This window comes from Myodes glareolus, chromosome 18 (assembly GCF_982192425.1).
Source record: "Myodes glareolus chromosome 18, mMyoGla1.1, whole genome shotgun sequence".
NCBI classification, from domain to species: domain Eukaryota; kingdom Metazoa; phylum Chordata; class Mammalia; order Rodentia; family Cricetidae; genus Myodes; species Myodes glareolus.
In genome coordinates this window covers 46783905-46801020 of record NC_142043.1, presented here as the reverse complement: position 1 = coordinate 46801020, position 17116 = coordinate 46783905, and the positions used below count along the sequence as shown (strand labels likewise).

Sequence of the window (17116 nt, the reverse complement as noted above, 5' to 3'; positions counted from 1 at the left end):
GTGGGAAGAGACCCAAGGGGAGGGACAGTGTTGAGCCCAGTGCATCTCTCCCCAGGTGATCACACGGAAGGTGAATATCCAAGTTGGAGATGTGAATGACAACGCCCCCACGTTCCACAACCAGCCCTACAGTGTGCGCATCCCCGAGGTAAGGACCATCTAGGTCATGTGTGGGGTACGGGAGATGATGGTTCCTGGGACCACAGCTGCTCTCCAGTCCAGCTGGGCGGAAGTATAGTGATCTCTGAGTACAAGTAGATGCCTTGTCACTGACTCATGCTCTAGCCCGGATTCCGCTTGGGACCAATGAGAGCTACCCATCCTGTGGTTGAAAGAATGACTAGGCCAGCGAGTAGAGCCCCAGGCCTGCCCTGGCAGATCTCACCCCCACCTGGAGTTGGTAATGGAACAGGAACTGGGAGAAGCAAGTATTAATGCCCTCTTCCTTTCCATCTGCAGCCTACTGTGGGCCTTGGACAAGGCATACAGGCAGGCCTTACCCCAGAACTGCTTGCTTTGGCCAGAATCTGGTCCCTGCAGGAACTGGGGAATTTGCATGTCCCTAGCTGTGTGGTCTGGACCGCAGTTCCCGGGAGCTTCTGTTCTGTGTACTCTGACTATGTTTGCATGAGTGCATGCGTGTAAAATCAAGCCATCGCTGGTAATTGAGAAGTACAAATTATTGCATTACAAACGGTTCGTTAATAAGCTGGCTCCCGATGGCACCAGGGCTCTCTTCGCTTGCTGTCCCTCACCACGGTGGCTGGTCATTAGCTGGGAGACGAGACTGGTAGAGAGCTTCTAACTGGGTGTCCCCCAAGCCTGCCCTCGGGGCTCTAGCTGGGGCAGGAGCTGGGGTAAAAATGACGGGAGGCATAGTCTTCTGGAAAGGCAGGCTGGCACCAGACACTGGAATCCTAACTCCTTCGTGCCATCGGTCACTGGGAACAAAAAGAGGCAAGACTATCCCTGGGCTTAGGCAGGAGAGGGACTTGCCCAACATCACACAGCTGTAACTTGGACCCTAACTTCTGAGGCACTTAAGACTCCGAAGGGTGAAGGGATCTTCACAAACCAGAGGTCCTGGCCCTCAGCACTCAAGGGTGAGCCAAGGGTCCTAACACTTGTGCCAGCTGGAGGGTAGGAGGGCAGCTGTAAAGCTGGGACTGTCCAGTGCTGCCTGGGACAGGATGGCAGGAGAGAGGGTCCACATTCATCAGCACGGGGGCACAGTACCCTGACGTGCCTGAGGACAGCAGCTTGGCTTCTGGCTCTCGCTCACTTGGAAGTGCCCCTAATTCAATTAAGGGGCTCTGCGTGCCAGCCTGCGCTCCAAGCCTGGACTCGGAAGCCAAGGGCATGGCTCGGAGTTAATGAGCCTTGTGCCCATTGCTCAGCTGCCATCCTGGCAGGCCCGGCTGTCCTCTGTCCTCCCTGGAGAGGGAATGGGAGGCAACAGCAGTGACAAGAGGGCATGCAGTTCTGTCCCTCCTTCCCAGTCCTCAGTCTGGAGGCCAGCTCTTTCCTCTCTCATCCTGCAGAAATGCAACCTGCAGAATTCGCCCCTGCTGGAACTCCCACCCCCAGGGTCCTCCAAGCCTCTTGGCTTCCACTGTTGTTCATTTAATTAGCAAAGATTATCCAGTATGGCCTGGTTCTGTGTGGCTCATTCTCAGGCCTGAGAAGCTGCAGAAACAGTGTCAGGGGTCATGGCAAGTAGCCCCAGGACATACCCCTGCCCGTGCATTGTCTTTAACCCCTCTGGGCCTAGTCTTCCTTGTCACCTAAGAATGAAGAGGGGAGATAGATACCTGCTGAGGAGGGCTGCTGCAGAGAGTGCTGGAGGAAGGCCTGTCCAATTCATTTGCTTGTGAGTAGACACCTATGGTCACTCGTGGCCTGTCACTTGATGCTGGCTTTGGGGCTGCTCAGTGTGTCCAGGGCATATGGTATCAGCTAGATGGAGGCCCAGTCATCTTGGCACGGCCCAACCTGGGCCTGGTGTGGTCACCTGAGCTGGGACTGAGCTACTTGGCTCAAACCCCAGCTGGGGAACCAGCACGGGCGCTGGCCCCTGGCCTGGAATGGAGACCATAGTTCTCTGCTTGCATTAAAGGTATCCTGGACCTACCATGGTCCGTTGGAGAGGCAAGTCCAATGGCAGAGGCCCTTGAATGGGAGCAGGGTTAAACTGAAGACCAGGGTGATGGGGTGAAGGGATGAAGGGAGGAGCAGGCAAACCACAGACCCTGCTGGGCAGGAGTGCCTGGTAACTGTCCGAGTGTCTGGGACTTCCCAGGGCTTCCTGGAGGAGGTGGCTTCCAGTAGACCTGACAGCAGTAGGAGGAAGGACAATGGAGACAAGGGACCTAGTCTCTGGTCCTTGTCATGCAAACTGACTTTATATATACACCATAGCTTATGTACTGGCTTGGTGTGTGTGGAGTGGGGAGGGGGATACAGCTGCTCAACTAGGGGATTGACCAGTACTTTTCCTATTAAGAATCTAAGGGTAGAGCCTAGCAGGTGATGCTCTTTACTTCCCAGGAGTTCCTTGTGCTTGAGGGATGGTGGAAAATTCCTAGACTGCCTCCATCTATCTACTCAAGTCCTCTATGAGCATTGAAGCCACTGTCTCTTAATCCCTTCCTTACCTTCCTAACCGCAATGTCCCTAAACCTGGGCTCTGATAATTAACTAGTCTGTGGGGCCAGGATAGCCTGGCTGTGATGCTGACACACTGTCACTCCCCTGCCTTCCCAAGGATGTACTGAGCTCCCGTGCACGTAGGCTTGCAAGTAGATGCAGGAGAGCCATGCATCTCCAGACGTCCAGCACCGTGGTTTAGAACTGTGATGAACCAGGGGGCCCTCAAGTGCCCCAGCAGAATATCCTGGGTGACTATTCAGAGGTTTCTCCCCATCCCATGATTCTGCCTCAGTAGATCAAGGAGAGATGGTTTAGGGATCTGATTGTGTGTGTGTGTGTGTGTGTGTGTGTGTGTGTGTGTGTGTGTGTGTGTGTATGTGGGTTCCTGGGCTTAGGCAAGACAGAGACCCATGCTGAGCTCTGTCCATCCTTTTAAAATTTTCTTTTGGATATGGTCTTGTGAAGGTCTCGCCTAGGCTGGCCTCAAACACATTACAGGCCTGTGCTACCACATGGGGGAGGCCAGAAATCTGCAGGATGGTGACAGTGAGCCCTGCTAGGTTTGGAGAACTTTACAGGGTGACCATGAGGGTTTCTGAAAGATGCTGAGAGGCGTTGCCTGGTATGAAAACCTTCAGCAGTCCATGATGCCTGTGGGGAACCTCAGTCCCTGAGGTCAGAAATAGTGGGGTGGGAGACACCTAAGTCAAGGCTCACACCCCGAGTCTGTACAGCCCTGTGCCTGGTGCCCCTAAGGGTCCAGCCTCTCTGCCAGGAGAAAGCAGACAGGTGTGTGTTTGTGTTTGCACTGTCTTCCCTTCTGCCCACCCTCCTCCCCTCACTAAGCGGCTCTCTGTGTAATTATCCATTTTATCAGGGCAAAAGGCCCCGCAATTCACTTGTCGAAGCTCTAACGAGGGAGCGCGGATGCTTTCAAGTCCGTAAAGAAAGGGGAAATCCGGCTAGAATTGGCAACTTAATTCACCAAGCCAGCCTCGACAGACCTCATTAAGCCCCCGTGTATTCATTTCAGCCTAATGGCTGTCACGCTGACTGCTGTTTGATTTGCTGTAATAGACTTTTATGGCCTGCCAATTTGCTCAAACGTGTTTGCCTGTGTCTGTGCCCAGCGGTACTGCACCACTACCTCGGCGAGGGGGCCTGGCTCGCCTTGCTGACCTTCAGCACTGCCTAGCTTGTTCCTCTCTGGAGGCCAGTTCTCAGTCCTGCAGGGTGCCAGGGGAGGTGACCCTGATGCTGGGGTATTTGGGCAGGAGGGTAGGTGTGAGATTAGAAGTCTGGAAGGGTTGGTGGCTTCCGGAACAAGCCGTCGAGAGTTCCCTGGAGTCTCAGGGACACGGTGTCCTTGATGTTCGCACAAGTGGAGCCTCCTCAGCTGGGCAGCTCTGGCTTTTATCCATCTGGTCACAACACACCTTCTACCTCACTTGGCTGAATCCTCCTGTCCACTGGAGGACTGCTTCAGCGTGTTTAGTCTGCCCGCCTGTCTTTCTCTATTGCCACACTTACCTTGCTAACTCATTAAAGTCCAACTCAGTTGAGCCTTCAAAGCCCAGGTTGGATCTGCACAACCTGATCTTCAGTGTGCTTTTTCCCCATGACTGTGGAAAACATGTGTTGAACAGCTCCTGGGCGGAACCCTTTGATGACTTGGGCATGGGGAGTGGGGGGGACCTTGGATGACTTGGACATGCAGGGGGTGGGGAGTAGATGTCCCCATTCTCCAGTTATGCTGCTTTAAATGAGTGACTTGCTCTCTCCATTCATATTCATTCCCATCCCTCCATGCACCCCCTTCGTCTGTGTCTGTCTGTCTGTCTGTCTGTCTCTCTGATTAAAGGGGCTTTGCACATGTGCAAAGTGCCCTAATGCTGACACACAGCCAGACCCCCTTTACCTTTGATTTTGAAATAGTCTCACCAAGTGACCCAGGCCGGTCTTGACCACACTATACCGAAGAGCTAGAATTACAGGCCTGCCCCCTCTGTCATCTTCTCTAGAAGATGAATGACAATGCTTGTCACCAATAGGATTATTAGATTTATGTTAATGTAGGTAGGAGAGGTTCTTAGCCTAATGCTGCTGAATAAGGTTGAGACCTTCACCCTCAGGGAAAGCCGTTTTCTAAAGGGAGGAACCGGTGTGCTCTTTCGCTCTCTTTACTGTGCCTCCTGTTGTTCAATGTTATGGTGGCTTTGTGTGCGCAGCCCAGTGGAAGCATGTGGGCTGTATGTGCTGGGTCCTAGAAGGATGTATAGGAGTTCCTTAGGGTAGGCTACTAATACCATGCATTTCCTGGAATCCTTTGCTATCTTTTTTTTATATGCTGGACTTTCCAAAAGAAGGTGAATTCTAACTCAAACTGGAGGCCCTGCTGAGACAAAATGGTAGCTGAGGGCTAGGAGCATAGGTTCCTTACAAGTCCCCAAGCTACCTCAAAGAGACAAATGGAGACAAAGCCAGGCTGAAGGTAGGTTCCCTAGGCTCAGGTCTCTGTGGCACTTGGATCCCACAGAGATCTTTGTCAGCTGTGGCTTCAGGTGACTTGTTGTGAAGTGAAGAGGCTAGGGAGGAGGTAAAAGAGGTCCAGGAGCTCAAGGAGGACCCTTACCAAGAGCGGCCTGGGGTCCTACTGGGGGACCTGTTCTTGTCACTTAATAAGGACAGAGGACCATTACTCACTGCCTGGACCTTGTACATAGATGGGACAGAAGGGCGGCCATCAGCTAATGAAAGCAGTCTGGTTGATTTTCTATTGCTGTGATGAGACACCATGACCAAGGCAACTCGTGATGATCTTGGACTGACCTTCTGAAACCGTAAGCCTCTACTAAATGCTTTCTTCTATAAGTTGTCTTAGTCGTGGTGTCTTAGCACAGCAATAGAATAGTAACTGAGGCAGTTAAGTGAGTCCCATGGTCCTCATGGCAGGGAGCATGGCAGCAGGCAGGCAGACATGGTGCTGGAGTAGGTGAGAGCTTTCATCCTGATCCACCAGTAGGAGGCAGAAAGAACTAGCTGGGAATGGCATGGGCTTTTGAAGCCTTAAAGCCTGTGCCCAATGACACACCTCCTCCACCAAGGCCACGCCTCCTAGCTCTTCCCAAACAGTTCCACCAACTGGGAACCAAGCATTCAAATAGAAGAGCCTCTAGGGGCCATTTGTAGTCAAACCATCACACTAGGAACACACTGCCACTTCCAGGATGGCCGTTCTCGCTGTTCCCATTCTAGATGTGCAGCTGAGGACAGAAAGGCTCAGAACTGGCCTTAGCTAAGAGAGGGGCCTTAAGAGGAGCCAGATTTGATCTTCTCTTGGGACAGCCGCTTCTCTTCCACGTACAGAATGGAAACACTTACGTTCTTGTTGCAACCCAATGAAATGGCGGTACTGTACACATGCTGAGTGCTCAGCATGGGGACCAGGTTGAACGTGTGTCTGGCACATGGCTGTGGTTCTGACCTTTACCATCTGTATATCTGTCTCTAACAGTAGAGCAAGGGTGAGGCCTGGTCGTCTTGGCCTGCTGAGCACCAGTGCAGGGCCTGACGTATACATGGTGCCCAGCGAATGTCTCGTCGTGGATGACCCTCACAATGGGCAGGGCTGTGGCACCTCTCTGTCTGGTAACACTCATGAAGATGAAAGGAGAGTTTATACAGGGGCATTGCCAGTCAGAGGGTCTTCCCAAGGTGGAGGGTCCTCTATGGAGCTCATATAGATGTGAGCAGTAGGCAAGGCACTGACCTGGGATGGGGAACCTATTCATACCCTACTCCTCATTTCTTCCTGCATTTCAAAATCGTTGTGTTCCAAGCTGGCAGTCTCTGGTGCCTGCCAGTCCCTGGATCTTAGAACTCTTCATGCTAAAGCGTGTGGGGAGCCGTGAGGTGGTGACTATGTGAGCCCAGAGCACGTGAGGAGCCAAGGAGGCCAACTTCTTAGTACCCCAGTGTGCCTTCAGCGTGCAAGTTAGTGGTGAATGATTTATGAACTGTATCCTCAGGTTGCAGGGGAAGTGGGGGTGGGGATCCTCCTGGCACGTGTTGCCATCCCCTCCAAGGTGTCAGCTTTACTCACGATAGTGTCGTCTCCCCCATGCCAGGGGAGGCAGCCCCATGACAGTCTGTATTAATTTATATGTCGGGGCCACAGTGCCTGCAGCCTCCTCTGCATCTGTAGCCAGTGGCCTATTGATCTGGAAGAAAGAGAACGATAAATCATCTTGGCCTGGGACTCGGCTGGCCGCAGTGGGGCAGCTGGCTCCCCAAGACGGCAGCCTGCGATATCTCAATGCCCCAAGGCTCTCCCCACCCTCTAACTCGTGGCTTTGGTTTCCTCTGCTCTCAACAGACAAGCATGCCACCGCCTGTGGCAGCCAAGATGGCAAGCAGTGGATTAGCAGGAGACTTGCCCCTGTGTATCCAGCTACCACCTGTTCCGAGGAGGTGTGTGTGTGTGTGTGTGTGTGTGTGTGTGTGTGTGTGTGTGTGTGTGTATGTGTGTGTGTGTGTGTGTGAATGTGTGCATGTGCATGTGTGCATGCGTACGTGTGAGAGGGGAGGGGGGATGGGGAGAGAAGGAGAGAAATCGATCATTTAAATACTCCCATCTAGGTCTTGGGAGACGGAAGGTTCCTTAAGTAAAGCACTTGCTACACAAACTTGAGTACCTGAGTTTGAATCCCCAGTTACCATGCAAACCTGGGCATTATAGAATGTACCTGTAACCCAGCACTCCTACAGTGGGATGGGAGGCAGAGACAGGACCGGCTAGACTGTCTCAAGGTAGAAGATGAGGGTGTCCCCCAACCTTCATACACGTGCTGTGGCTTGTGTACTCACACATGCGCACAAATGTGTACACGCACCACGATGCATCTTTCTCTGGGAACTCTCGCTATCCTTCCATCTTCATGACAGCCCTGAGTAAGAGAAGATTTGAGTTTTATATTGATAGACTGTGGAAACTGAGGCCAAGATGAATGTGCCTGCTGACTTTTCTCCAAGTCCCCAAGTGAAATCACTGGTACAATACCACTGTCTACAGCCATATCCTTCTCCTGTGCACGTATGCAGCCTGCCTCACTGTTTCCAGCAGCAACCCACTCCTGCAAGGATTTTCAGCACCACCCACTCACAGCATCCTTGTGTGTGTGTTTGTGTGCCTGCCTGGTGCCTGCTTGTTGGTTGGATTGCAGTCTGCAGGGATGGGATCCTGATTAAACCAGACTAGGGGAAGAGGCCAAGAACACTATGCCTTGTGTCTTGGTTTACCCCAAAGACGTCAAAGTGGCTTCATAGTTTATACACAGATCAATGGGGTCTTGTGGCAGGTTCACCCAGAGCCCGCTGCTAGGTCCATGCAATAATGCTCAGCCCCACTGGTGTCTGCCTACAGCTTGGGGACTCAGCAATAGCCCTTTTGATGCTGCTTGAGCTTGTGGGCTAGTAGATACCTAGAGGCTGCGGCTGTTACAGCTGTCAGGTAGCGGTGCAGGTGAGAAGTAGGTGACCGTCTGCCCCATGGGCTTGCCTCCATCCTGTCCTTAGCCACCTTGTCCTGCTTAGCTACCAGGAAGGACAACAGTGGGCCCCAGAACCGAGCCCAGGGAGCTGGACCCAGCCATACACTCAGAGGTTCCCTGCTCTATTTTCTGTACAGGGAAATGAAGTTGAAGACCCTGATTCCCCAATACCAATGCAATAGCTCCTCCCTTGTGTATGTGGGATGTGGCCAGGTTCATGGACACCCTTTCTGCACCCTCCGCATAAGGAAAGAGAGCACCACATGATGCAAGGAGCCAGATATTATTAAAATGACTATTTGATTTTAAAGACAATAACGTTCTGATCAGTTTCTTGGTCAATTCTAGCCAGGAGTCTTAGGGCTCGTAGAAGGGTCTGGCAGTGTCTGCAAGTCCCATTCCATTACTATGAAGCAGGGACTTAGTAGAGCCAGCTTGCAGGCACCAGGGCTGCCCGGGTACATTCCAGGACATCTTTTCTTGCGTCTCCCCCATTCAGTAATGACCTTTGACATGGAAGGAAAGGATGGTTGCTGCCTGATGCCCTGTGCCTGGAGTCCAGCTGTTGTCTCGTGGCTCCCTGACCCTATAATAGTCTCCTCCCCTCTCCGCGAGGTCTCCTGCCTTGCCTTCTCCTGCAGTGGAAGACCTGGGTGGGGCTGGCTTAGGAAATTCTGAGTCCCAGGAGGCTACAACCAAGAGCAGCTATGGCTTTCTGCATCGGGAGGACCTGTGTCTGACTGTGACACACAGCTTAGGTCCCTGTGATAGAGCCACGCATACAAGTTCTCACTCCACACTGGGTGGCCTTGTCACCATTCGGAGTCTCAGCATCTTCATCTGTAAAGCTGGTAAACATGGAGTTATAAAAAAGTTCAGTGGAGGCACAAGGATGGCTCTTGATGGTAACTCTGATTGTGAAAGTACCGGAACTCAGGGGGTTTCCTGGAAATGGAGAAAGGGCTCCATTGCCTTAGACTGGTCAGGGGATATCAGGAACCAGTGACAGCCCCTCTCCCCATGCACGCCATGACAAGTATGTACCCATCCCCTTTAAATAATAATGCATTTTTAAAACATGAAAGCTCATAAACCACCCAAGCCTCCTAGATAGCTCAGCGGTTCAAAATACTTGCTTTGAGTTTTGTTCCCAGCACCCACATCAGGCAGCTCACAACCACCCGCTCATCACGTCAGTTCCAGGGGATCTGACACCCTCCTCTGATCTCTCCAGGCACCTGCACACACATGACACATGTTCACGTGGACACACATATACATAAATAAACATAAAGTCTTATCAATGTGAAATGGCATGCACAAAAAGACATGGCAGGGGCAAAACTGTCCTGGCTATGGAGAAGTAACTAGAATATGCTGTGTTCCTATAGACGCCTGTCCCTCTGGGTGACACCCGTCCACACATTCTGTAGGTGGTTGGTACTTCTACAGAGGATCAAAGTCTTGTTCAAGGCCATTTGGTCAGGGACAAAGTTCTGAGGACCCGAGCTAGTCAAAGAAGAGTCTCGGGGAAGCACCTTAGAGAACCTGTGTCCCGAAGCCTGTTCCCTGCCAGAGGCAGGCTCTGTGTCCCCAGGAAGAGGAGGCAGTGATACCCCCAGATGCCAGAGCCTGGGACAGCATGGAGGTACGGACATGGAGGTGCGGAGTCTGCTGGTAAACCTCCAGGGAGCCGCATTCTATCTGTCCCCTGGAGTATGGGACTTAATCTCAGCCCTTGGCTTCCACTTATCCTAACAAGTATTGTCAAAACAGCACAGGGACAGGCCCACAGCCCCCGTGACATTGAGCCCCGCAGCACAATGGGCTGTTTTGATGGTTTTGCCAGTTGCCTGACCCTCCTTGTTTCCTACCAGGAGGGGACAGCACTCTCGCAGGCTTTCTGCAGATGGAATTAGTATAATTTCTCTGATTCCCCAGCAGCCTTTAATTACTTTGTAACTTTGTGGTGCTTGCCTGAAGAGGGAGGGACTGGGCTTTCTCTCTTTATAATAACCTTAAGTGGAAGCTGCCTGTCCGTCTATTAAAAAGCCCACTCTTCTCTCCAGATGAGATAATGCCGCAGGGAGATAGCACCCCCAGCATAATCACTAGGTACAATAGAATAATCCCTGCTTGTTCCCTCCTTCATCCATCGCCAGCCTTCCTCCCCAGGACAGGGATTGAGGAGGACTGCAGGCCAGGTCACGTCCTTGTTGGAGAGGGCACAGGCTTGGGCTGTACCTTCTCCAAGGCTTGCCCCAGAGAGAGGAAGCTGGCACAGAGGCCCCTTCTCGCTGCCCACTGCTCTCTATAACCCTAGGGTAGCCCAGTGCAGTGTTACCTTCACAGTGGCAGAAAGCCGATTTGGTTTCAGATTGGAAGCTGGGATGGCGTCCCGAAGCAAGGCTGTGCTTGTCCTTTCTCACTGTGTGGTCATTATCTGTGCCCTTTCCAAGATACAGCCTGCAGGTGGGCAGCTTGTCCTCTGTCAACCATTTGCCCAGACTTAGGCTTCCTCGCTAGACCAGGGCAGCAAGAAAGTCTGATCCCGGCTGCAAGAGAGGCTGATCCTGGCCATCCCTTGCCTTCAGCAGCAGCCACCAGAATCCAGCCTCAGACACTTCTCTTGTCCTGCTCTTGGGGTGCTTTTGCACCGCCCCACCCCAGTTTCCAGCCTGCTTGGACTCTGCCTCCTGAGCTTGACCCAGTCTTTCCATGGGGTGATTCAGACTCAGGCCAGTAGGCGGGCCTTCCTGTCATGGCCACCTGCCTATAAACTCAGGTGGGCTCCCTCAGCGAGTCAATGAGGCACCTCCTGACCAGAACGGGGTGAAGATCTCACTCGTGGCCGCATTATACTCATTCAGAGCTCTTGTCATTATTAAGTAGGACTGCTCATCCTGGGCCTGTACCCTCACAGAGGGTAGCCTCTCAAAACTTGCCATTCGAGAGAGCCAGAGGGGACCCTTAAGTGTTCATGGCGTTTGAAGGGAGACTCGAAACGTAGGAACTAGCTTCTGTGGGGTCATCAGGGTGGAGCCAGAGTTAAGTCCTTGTGGCTTCTCGGAAACAGGACAGTAGAGGAGCCGTTCACACATGCACATAGGTGTACGTGTGCTGTGTCTTCACAGGAGCCCTGTGCCGCCCCCAAGGGACCACCATCATAAGTAGGTTTTTTTTTTAATTATCTTTTTTTTTTTTTTTACCTTGGGCCAGACCCGTGAGCACAAACAACCTTTTTACTTTATAAGGTTCCCTACCCTCAGTTGTTTGGTTATAGCAACAGAAGCAGGGCCAGTATAGGCATCTATGATGGGGAGGCCTCATGGGAATGGTGCAGGTCCCTGACTGGTATGTTCTGAGTCAACAATGTGTTACTGATGCAGCTGCGCGACATGCAATGACTGCCTTCCCCGTTGGAGTACTTACCAAGTGCAAGCATTTGTGGAACTGCCCCAGGGTCAGAAACCAGGCCAGCCAGCACCTTGCAGTTCTCCCAACTCTTCTCCTCCCTTCAGGTGACCTTGTTTCTAAGACACAGTTCTGTTGCCTGTGGTTGTGATTGTATATATACCCTTTAGGGATTGGTTTTGTTGTGGATAGAGCCACAAAACTCAAAATCTGCCTGCCTCGGCCTTTCAAGTCCTGAAATCACAGGCTATGTGTGGTCTTCCATCATGTTCTTATTGCTGCCCCAAACCGTGGGAGCAGGCAGCGGAGCCTCTGCTGGAAGGCCGCACCCCACAATGGGGAGGGACACTCTATCGAGAGTCCCCAAAACAGAATAAAAACTTGAATGCTGAGCGCAGCATCGGCAGCTATACCCTGGAATGTCTGTTGTCTGTTGAGTCCCATGGGCATTGGATGGAGATGTCTGCCTAGAGGGGCCTAGACACTCTTTCCCCAGCTTAGGACACCGCTGCAGGTACCTTGAGCTGAGTAGGAAACTAATGGAGTACAGGGATTAAAGAAGAAGGGGGAAGAGAGGAAAAAAACCTCAAAGACGTCCTTGAAAAACCGGCGTGAGGGGCAGATTCCCAATGATCTAGTTAGGGAAACCCAGAGAGGACAAGTATCTTGTCCAAGGTCACACAGCTAACCCTGACTCTCACAGTTTTTGCTGTGCCAAGACCAATCTACATGCATCTTGTCTCTGCAGCATCCACACTGGGTTTGGGGTCAGCTGTAGGGATTTGCTGTCTCCAGGGAACAGCCTTAGCCTGGAGGTGGAAGGGGGGAGGGTATGTGCTTAGGAAAGATTCTTTGAGATGAGTTTATTGTGTTCTGCCTCCTTCCTAGTGGCCGTTCATATCGGCAGCCCCATCTCTGGCCCGCATGAGAAAACACAAAAATCTTTAAAGGTTTCTTAGAGGTTGGAATGGGTTTGTTTTTTTTTTTCCTTTGCTGGTCAGGGCTGGGGCAGGTGGAGGACAGGGGAATTAATTCTTGTAACACATTGTCTCATGCCTCACCTCCCCCCATACCATCAGGTCTTCCAAACCCAGGGGCTAGCAAACCCTAAAAGAATTGTACCAACCACAGCCCCAAAGATGGAGATGGAGGCGATGCGTCAGCAATCACTGGGGCGGAAGACCCTAAATGGTGTGGAAGTAATGCCTAAAGTGTGCCGCGATTACAGACATTTCCAGCAGGCCGCAGGCGACCGGGGCGGCGCCAGTGGCTGAGGAAATAAATCCTGAAGTGTGGGGCTTTGCAGAACCTGATGGCTGTTGCCAGGAACGAGGCTGGCACAGTGAGTCCCCGGTGCAGGGCAGAGGAGGCAAGTGGGGCTTACTCCTTCATTCCCCATCCCTCTAATCCATCCAAGTTCCAGTCCCTTGGATGAGTGACAGCGTGTCTCTTCCAGCTGAAGATGGAGCACCATGGTGGAACACCTGCCTAAGAGGAGCAAGGCCTTGGGTTCCATGTCTAACATCACCAGGCCCCCCAAATCAACACACTTGTGAGTGTAATGTGTGGTGTGGTGTGTGTGTGTATGTGTGTGTGTGTGTGAGAGAGAGAGAGAGAGAGACAGAGAGACAGAGAGAGAGAGAAAGTGAATCTACCTCTGACCCTGGTACTCTAACCCCTAAGCTTGTTGAGTTCTTCCTGGTTTCATCTGAGTTCAGAACTGGTCGAGGTAGTAAACGAGAGGATGCCTCATTCAAAAGAACAGGCATCATTTAAAGATGTGGTCGGCTAAATGATGACTCCCCCAGTGGCCTTATTACCTCATCTGGCCACAGGGATTTACTGATGGGATGGCCCCGTTGTCTCCAGGGGATGGTCAGACAAGATGGGGGGAGGGTTGTCATGTTGCCGACTTTAAAGTTGGAAGTGTTGAAATACCGTAGTGATGATGTCTAATACCTTGAACCTTAGTTAAAAATATATAAAAAACAATTATAGCCGGGTGGTGGTGATGCACGCCCTTAGTCCCAACACTCAGGAGGCAGAGGCAGGAGGATCTCTGTGCGTTTGAGGCCAGCCTGGTCTACAAGAGCTAGTTCCAGGACAGGCTCCAAAACTACAGAGAAACCCTGTTTTAAAAAAAACAATATATATACATACATATATACGTATATATATGTGTGTGTGTGTGTGTGTATAACAATTAAAAATATGGATGCAAATGTGAGCCATGGGATTCAAACCTATCACAAACGCAAAGGCAGGGCTGAGAGCATCCTGAAGCCTTCTGAGCACCCTTCCCGCACTCTGATTTTAGTCCAGTCAGACCCACTCTGGGTCCCGAACTCTGGAACTCAAAGGTGAGAAATTTGTGCTACTTTCGGTCACAAGTCTGTAACAATTTGTTACAGCGGCCATAGGCACAAGAAATGCTCCAAAGGTAGAATAGCAGAAAGGAGATGAATGACATGGTCCCTGACCTCCAGGGAACTCTGGTAGGGTTACTCTAACCACAATGACATCCTGTAAAACAGAAACAGAGACCTACGACCTTGGGACCAAGTAGCTACCAAGTAGAGCTTAACTCTCAGGTGTTGTTGAGGGAGGGGCAAAGTGGGCAATTGAGCAGTCTGCTGCTGGCCCCACTTTGTGCCACCTTTTCCTGGCTCCCCTGCCCTTGCCGCCCCTGTAGGGGCTGATCCCAAGCACACCTTCCTCTGGGTGACAGAGCTGGGCACAGCAGCTGTATCCAAGCTTGGAAGGTTGGCCCTGTCTGTAGCAGCTTCTGAGACAGTATAGACCCTGTGAGCAGCAGACACCGGGCCCCTTCCTGCTGAACACAGGGTCACCTCCTGCAGAGATAGGAACCCCCGTCCTGCTGGGTCCCTCATCTGTAGTTTGTTACTGAGGATGGAAAGGCTGCCATCCACAGGGTACCTCTCTTTGGGGAAGGAAGAGTGGGGCTCTATGGACCATCATTTCTGTTCTTTATGACTTGTCTCATACATGGGACATCCATCGAGACTTACCAGCTGCTTGGAGAGAAGTCCATCTTACAACTGCAAGGACCAAATCCAGGAGTCCTGAGTATAGGGAAGGTAGAATGACAATAGAAATGACAGGAGTGAGGATGGAGGATGTCCCTCACTCATTCACGTTCCTGTCACAGTCAGCTGATGGCGCGGGGGTATCAGTCAGCTTCTGGTTGCTTCAACATAGTGCCCGACAGTGCTCCTACGAAGTAAGACAAGGTTTATTGTGCCAATAGCGTTGGGACCCAGTGTCTACATGGCACACTTCAGGCTTGGCAAGGGCTGCCCCTGGTCTGCATCATGTCATAGTACATGGTAGATGCCAATGATGGGAACAAGCTATTACATGTATCACCAGGAATGGAAAGAAGAGAGGCTGGGTTCCCCCGAGCCTTGTTGAAGGTGCACCTCCAGTAACCTATGAACCTGTCATTAGCCTTCGAAAGGTTCTGCTATTAGGCAGCAGCAGCAGCAGCAGCAATAGCAGCCTGGGAACCTCTTGGAGATCATCAATATCTCTAAGGTCATAGCAATAGGCTTAGGGTTATCCCATCTGTAAGATGGGGACCTGCCCCCAGAGAGATCAAGTTAGTCACTTATATCACACAGCAGAGCTGAATTCTAGAGCGATTTACTACTTCTTGTGGGTCATGGGTCTAGGCAGTGGCCTGAAGATCATGCTACATTAGGGGACCATGCCTGGGATCCTCAGAAAACCTGCAGGGATAGCCAGGGTCTTGGAGCTGGGGTCCCCCAAACCTTCCTTAGAGTCTTTCCTCCAGGACTGGGGTGCTAGATGTCTCCCCCAGTCCTAGAGAGTCCTCCTGGCTGTGTGTTCCTGGAGAGACTGCTCTGCCTGCGCTGGCACGCACACACGCTTGCACACACCTCACTGGGTGTCCGCCCTGCCTCCTTCTGTCCCAGTGTCTCCCTCACGGGTCAGCGCCCCAGAGCATTAAATCATGAACAAATCGGCTGCAGCCAGCAGGAGGGTAGGAGGAGGAAGGGAGGGGACATGGCCAGCAAGGCCATTAGCAGTGTGCTGGCCAGGCAGGCGAGCCTCGGCTGATTGGGAAAGTGGCCGGCCTCCTCTTTAGACCATGGCTCGTCAGAGGCTGCTATAGTATGATGTGTGTGAAACACACACACACACACACACACACACACACACACACACACACACGGACTGTTGTGCTTTTCTGGGGAGTCACAGGAACTGCATGGCTTGCAGCCAGAATATCCCATCCAAGAGAAGAACAGTGTTCAGATGGACCCTGTTCCTCCCCGACCAGCAAGACTTGGAAATGTCTGCCCCTTGTGAAGGAGGCAGAGATAAACACACTCGAATTGGCACAGGTCTGCTATGAATTCTGGCCTGAACTCCCAGGCCAGCAATTGAGCTTTCCTGGACCCGCTCTTCTTATCGTAGAATGGGGGCGGTCACAAACCTACAAAAGATTCCTCTCTGCAATCAAGAACAGGGCTCACCTGCCACAACGAGTGCTGTAGTTGAGGTGGGGCTTGGTGACCCTTGTATGATCCTTGTGGTGATCTGAGTAAGAATGGCCCCCATAGGCTCTATATTTGAATGCTTAGTCATCAGGGTGTGGCACTAGAGAAGGATTAGGAGGTGTGGCCTTCTTGGAGTAGGTGGGGCTTTGTTGGAGGAAGTGTGTCCCAGGGGGTGGGCTTTGAAGTTTCAAAAGCTCATTTCAGACCCAGTTTTCTCTCTTCCCATGACCTGTGGATCAGGATGTAGCTCAGTATCGTGTGTGTGTGTGTGTGTGTGTGTGTGTGTGTGTGTGTGTGAGAGAGAGAGAGAGAGAGAGAGAGAGAGAGAGAGATTGATTGTGTGTGTCTGTGTGACCGTGCTGTCTGCCATCATAATGGACTAAACCTCTGAAACTGTAAGCTAGCTTCCAATCAAATGCTTTCCTTTTTAAAGAGTTGCCTTGGTCGTGGTGTCTAAGACATAATTAAGACAACACCCAAGGAGTAGAGGAGCCGATCCTGCTGCTGATTCCTTGAGATAGCATTGGGGATTTTTCAATGTGTCTTTGGCCCTTACATCTTGGGCCTCTGCTTAAGTTTAACCACCTAGAAGACAGGGTGACCGTTTGGCTATGGCTATAAGAAACAGAAGGGCCAGTGAGTTCAAAATGATAGTAGATTTAGGACTCATCTCTCCAGTCCTGACTTGCCAATGCCAGGGCAAGGCATCCGGGTGGTACTCTGTTACCCAGGAGGTGATGGCTACCAGCATTAAGACGCAGACAATCATTCTGAGCTGTGTCACCCCATAGGGCTTCTTGGGACTTGGAGTTTAGTGTTCTTACTCCAACAAAGGTCATGGGTCAATCGTATCCCAGCAGCCAATGAACAGGAGCAGGGCCCATGTTGGTAAGTTGAGGTCCAGTACTTTGGGGGTACTCTGGACTCACCTGGTGCTCAGAGCAAGTCCTTTCTGGTACC

General features: G+C 51.8%; 1 protein-coding gene across 1 annotated transcript in view; it reads left to right on the top strand.

Moving 5' to 3' along the window:
- The window catches only part of Cdh23 (cadherin related 23), a 368288-nt gene that overhangs the window by 93050 nt on the left and 258122 nt on the right, over positions 1–17116 (top strand). Inside the window, exon 6 of the mRNA XM_087898136.1 lies at positions 56–148. Within this exon, the coding sequence (XP_087754262.1) occupies positions 56–148 (93 nt within the window). The remainder of the gene's footprint in view (positions 1–55; positions 149–17116) is intronic.